Here is a 5,589-nt window from a genome sequence, read left to right on the forward strand (position 1 = left end):
GGTGGGCTGGATGGCCGGCTGGAGACGGAGGCGTGACGGACCTGGCGGGCAGCACTGGCGGAGGACACAGAGGATGCCTCCGTGAGCATTCAGGGCAGCCTCAGACACAGCGGACAGACCTGCCCGCATCGGACACCATTGGTTGGGCCCAGCCAGACAGGAGGCACCGAACGAAGTCACTGGCGTCACCTGTCCCCCGTGTGGCACTAACACAGCACGACTCCTCGAGGTCTGGAGGGCCTGGGAAGCACTGGTCCCCTGACTCCTCGGGGGGCAGGGGCCCTGGAGAGTGGCGGCCACCCGCTGGGCCCAGGACCTGGCAGCTGAGGCTCGTTTTGAGTTCTCTCTTCAGGCGTGGGGCAGTGAGCAGGGAGGCGAACGAGGGTTGAAGCAGGAACAGACTGTATTAGTAGTGACTGGGGAAGGCTGGGGGAGCGGGAGGCAGCCCCCGCGATTATGCCCATCTCAGCAGCAGCGTCCCCTTCTGCTCAAGTGGGGTGAGTCCAGAGTCTCCCCTCCAGGCCAGCTATTCGGTGCCCTGTGCTGGTGGCCATCCCGTTAGTGGGGGTAGCTAGTGACTCGGGACAGTCAAGAGTGGGAAAGCCCTCCAGCCTCCATTTCCCCTTAAACTTCTCTTGAATCCACCTGATGCCAGTTCCACATCCCCCAACCGGTAACCGGGCTGACTCGCCAGTGGGATGAGTTGTGCCCACCAGCTGGTCCCAAACAAAGCACCCTCTCTTCATGGATCAAACATATTGCCTGCTTCAGCTTTTCTACAAAAAGCCAGGCCTGAGCAAGGAGTAGGGAGGGGAGGGCCGGGCAGCCGCCCCCAGCGCCCCTCGAGAAAGGATGAGCTCACTTCACTTCCCAGCTAGCTCTGGGCAATAGGCTTGGTGTTAGAACCGGCAGGGCTGGGTGCCGGGGGCGTCGACATGCCCTGACTTGGCGACAGGCGCCAGGGAGACCAGAAGGGAGCCCGGGGACCTGGGAAGGCTTGGCTGACAGCATGGGTGGGGGAGTGTGACTTCGCTGGTCCTGTTTTTGGAGGGTATAGGGGAGTGGGGTCATGGGAAGAAGTCTCCCGTCTTCTCCCAAAGCCACATGGCTGACTTCAGATTTCCCAGCAGGAAAAGCAGCAGGATGCTTCCCCCAGGAAAAGTGCCCATGCTCGGGCCCCTGCCCCCCAAGAGCTACTCTGGTCCCCTGCCCCTCCACATGGGCCTGGCCCCCAGCTGTCCCCACCGTCCATGCCCCCCTCCTCTGTGCCAGCCCATGCCTGCCCCCAGCCCCCTCTATCCCAAAAGGACTGGGCCCCCTCCTTCAGCACCCCCACTACCAAGACGGCCTCCCCCAGGCACCCTGCCCCATGCACCGCCCCCAGGCCCGCAGGATGAGCCCGGAAGAGCAGGGCCTCTTCTCACGTTCTCTGCACACGGCCCGGCAGGGAAGGGTCTTGGTCCCCACACCAGGGCTTGGCCTTGCCCAGCTTGGTCCTGGAGAAGAAGCGGCGCATGGGATCTTCCCACACCAGGACAGAGCGAGGACCCGCGGCCTCGGGGCGCGACCTGCCCTCTCCAGGCCCTGCCAGGCCGGTTGAGGTCTTCCTCCTGCCCACTCTGGCCCATGGTCACCTGAAGCAGGGGCTGTAGGTGGGCTCCAGGCTGGACCAAGGGCAGCACCTCCCACCATGGCTGGGGCCGTTCAGGGGCAGAGTCTGGCAGGTGCTTGGCCGGTGTTTGTGGTTGGGGGACAGTGAGAAGGCTCACACCAGCCCGGCAAGCGTGGTGTGGCCCCGGCGGGTGAGCTCTGGTCCTGAGCCTTCCCAGCCCAGCGTCCGGCTTGGCCTTTTGAGGCCGCCCCTCTCTGTGCTTTAGGGAAAGTGGCGGTCCCTCTTGTGTCCAGGGGTTTCAGAGCCGACGGAAGGTAAGGTGCTCCCCTGAGAGCTCCTGTGAGTGACACAGGGTCCCCCACGGGAACTCGGACCTGGAAGCATGGGACAGTGGTCCATGCCGCAGCGGGCGGCTGGAGGAGAGAGGGCAGAGTGCCCGCTGCAGGCCGCCCCAGGGCAAGTGCAGGCCGCCCCGGGGCAAGTGCAGGTGGACCCCTGCTCTCCTCGGGCCTAAGGGGGCCTCCAGGTTGTGGCCTCCCAGACCCCACCCAGGCTCCCTCCCACCCCACCTCTCTGCCTTGTCCCCAAGTATTTTCCAAGCTATTGTCTCACATGAATAGCACGTTAATGTGGGTATTAAAAAATATGGGCAAATGTTTAATGCTCGCAAGCTGTGTTTCATTATTGATGCTCTGCTTGAGGGCCCGGCAGGCAGCACAAGCAGGCGGGGGCTCCACGGAGAAGTGATGACGCAGCAGCCCTGTGAGGCCGCCATCTGCCGGGCCCGCTCACTACGGGCTCCTAGGAGGCAGAGTGGGGAAGGGAGCTTGGTCCCTGGGTCTGAAGCCGCCCCTCCTCCCCTGCCGGTGTGGCCAGGCCCCTCTGCGTGCGTGGGGTGCCGGCTCAGCAGATCCCATGGGGGGAGCCTGGGGCCGGGCCAGGGAGGCTGGGCCGCCTGTGCGGGTCACACCAGAAACTCAGGTTTTGTGAGAAACGGCCCCTTATTTTTGGCCATGCTGGGTCTCCGTTGCTGCATGCAGGTCTTCTCTAGTTGCAGAGAACGGGGCTACTCTCCAGTTGCAGTGTGCAGGCTTCTCATAGCGATGGCTTCTCTTACTGTGGAGCAGACTCTTGGTGCACAGACTTCAGAAGTTGCCACCCAGGGGCGCTTGTGTCTTGAGGGCGCTAGAGCGTGCTGGCCTTGGCAGCTGTGGCGCACGGCCTAGCTGTTCTGCGGCGTGTGGAATCTTCCCGGACTGGGGATTGAACCTGTGCCCCTGCATCGGCAGGCAGATTCTTATTCACTGCAGCACCAGGGAGGTCCATAATTTAGCACTTTTTAAGAAGCACCCCAGTAGTGGCACGGAGGGTGAAAAAAGAAGCAGGGAGTCTGATTAGAAGGTGGCTTGGAATTGAGCAGGCAAGAGAGGGCTGAGCGGTGGCCCCGGGCAGGATGGCTGAGACGGGCCAGGAGGCAGGCGTGCGCTGAAGGCAGAGCCCTGGTGAGAGGGCCCCTGAGGGTCACGGAGGACTCCATGGTTTGGGCTGCAGCAGCTGCATGGGCAGTGATGTCCCCTGAAGGCTGGGGGCCTGAGTTGAGGGGGAAACTAAGAGGTGTGCTGTGGCCCCACCAAGCCTGAAGGGCCTGTTGGTCAAGCGGGCAGGGCAGCCACCAGGCGAGCGGTGCCCATCCAGAAGCCACCAGGGCTTGAGAGGCGTGTGTGGGAGCTGCTCATCTAGAAACAGCTTTGAAGACATCCTCGGGGCCAGACACGGCCACCAAGGGTGCCAGCCAGAAAGGGAGCCGAAGGCGACCGAAAGCCCCAAGGAGGAGGGCGTGGTGGTGACACGGATGTACTCAGCGCTCTGCTGTCCTGACCTTCTGAGGCTTCCTTGTGCTCGCAGCTTCTTAGAGATGCCAGGAGGCCGTGGTGCCTGCCTCCGCTCCTCGCCACCCCCTCACCGGTCTCTCTGCACCTGCCCTGGCCATCCTCTGGCTGCCACAGGCCCCCCCGGGCCCGTGGTCCCTGGGGAGCGCTGCCTGGCAGCAGCCTCAGCTGTCGGCCCCTGTCATGGAGACGGCGGCAGCTGCGGGCGACGGTCACTTGTGACCATTTGTCAGAAAGCACTCCTTCCTCCCGGCCTGCCCTCCTATCCTGCTTCTCTCCCACGGCCCTGGAGAGGGGCCCATCTCGGGCTGGGAGGGCCCCGAGGGGACAGAAGCGCTGTCAGTGCTCTGCCAAAGGGCCACCCTTGGTACCAACGCGGGACCTGACCAGGGGTCCCGTCCGCCACGCACCACGCGTCACACAGGCTGTCAGGAGTCTGGGTAGCTGCCCCCCAAATCGCCCCAACAGTGCAGGTAGACGTCACCCCCAATTAGAAGGTGGAGAAATTGTCCACAGACACACTGGGTCACACAGCTGGTCAGGAATCAGGAGCACTAGGCTCGGGGCCATGGCCCATCCTCCACCCGCCCCACCTGCCCCCACAATGGCGGAGCCCTCCCCGTCCCACCTCTGGCCCATCCCAACAGCTTTGTTTCCATTTCTTTGGTGGTTTCTGGCCCCAGCCTGCTGGTTCCAGCTGGGCCTAGGCTGGAGACAGCCTGCCTGCTCTTTACGCTTCGTGGTTTGGCCTCTCTGTTACCAAATGCTCTGGGATTTTTCTGGAGCCAGGGGTGGAGAAGAATCTTCTCCAGTCTGGCCCCAGGGCGTGGCTGGTATTCGGAAGGAAGCAGGAAGCCAGACCCTGATAATGCTGAGTTTAGTGTATGTTCAGTAGCCAGAAGCAGAGATGTTAGAGGCTCATTGGCTCCAAGTGGGGCATATTTTGTTCAGCACCTTTGAGGCCTCAGACCCCTGTTCACACAAGCCTGAGGCCTGAGAAAAGACCAGGAGTCAGGCAAACAGACACTGACCCCGGATGAGAGACAGGAAAGGGGGCGCCATGCTGGCACCGGCCCCCAACAGGCAGGGCTCAGGGGCCACACCCCACCCTTCTTACCAGCCTTTGCCAACTCCTGGGTTTGCTTTTCTCGCTTCCAGAGGCCTTGAGATTCCTAGACTCCCGACAGAAAGGCCTGCTTGTCCCGGCAAGGCCAGGCTTCTGTGGGCAGCTGGCAAACCAGGGAGGTCGATAGGCTTCCCCGAGCCCTGTCCTTGAGACCTGGTGTCACTGTTGACATCACCTTGGTCCAGAGACCCAGGGGAAACTGCTTTCTTCCTCTGTTCTCTGGGTTCCCAGTTTTCCCTTTTATAAAATGGAGACTCCTTCCCAGAAAGCCCGAGCCTTATCCCCCAAGCTGTCTTTCTTGGGATTTCACATTCTGGCCTGGGGTGGAGGGATAAACACAGCCTGTGGGACTCTGGAGTGCCCGGGAGCCATGGACCCAGCTCCACTATGAGTGGCCCCCTTGGGCCCCCCAGAGGCCCAGGAGCCAGGGGTCCTGCCACAGGTCCAGAAGGCTCTGCCTCCTGCTGCACATGGAGAGCATCTTCCCCCTCACCCCTCGCCCCTCCCCCAGGCAGCTCTGCCTCCTGTTGCACGCGGAGAGCATCTTCCACTCGATGGCGGACATCTTGCTCCGGGAGGAGGACCTCACGTTCGCCTCAACCATGGTCCACACCCTCAACACCATCCTGCTGACCTCCACTGAGCTCTTCCAGCTGCGAAACCAGCTCAAGGACCTAAAGACCCCGGTACTCCTCACCCGCAAGCTCCAGCCAGCGTCGTTTGTGTGTGCACGGGGCACGGCCGTGCCAGCCTGCCCCTCGGTCCCCAGAGATTGGCGGGGAGGAGACAAGGATGTGACCCGAGGCCTCCCGGTCCAGTGTCAAATACAGGTCCCTTTGGGTGGGCTGTATGTGAGTGCTAGCCACGGGCGTGAGTTTCCTTGGAGCAGCCCGCCATGAAGGGCTCTGCCCACAGAAGACTGGGGACCCTGCTCCAGGGTCCATGTGCCCTCCCTGACACCC

The 5,589-nt window shown here is 62.6% G+C and overlaps 1 protein-coding gene across 1 annotated transcript in view; it reads left to right on the forward strand.

Moving 5' to 3' along the window:
* The window catches only part of VAC14 (Vac14 homolog (S. cerevisiae)), a 77,812-nt gene that overhangs the window by 62,876 nt on the left and 9,347 nt on the right, over positions 1-5,589 (forward strand). The window contains exon 15 of the mRNA XM_010850848.1: positions 5,139-5,525. Coding sequence (XP_010849150.1) covers positions 5,139-5,525 — 387 coding nt within the window. The remainder of the gene's footprint in view (positions 1-5,138; positions 5,526-5,589) is intronic.

Source organism: Bison bison, unplaced genomic scaffold (assembly GCF_000754665.1).
Source record: "Bison bison bison isolate TAMUID 2011002044 unplaced genomic scaffold, Bison_UMD1.0 scf7180017864295, whole genome shotgun sequence".
In the NCBI taxonomy this organism is placed as follows: Eukaryota; Metazoa; Chordata; class Mammalia; order Artiodactyla; family Bovidae; genus Bison; species Bison bison.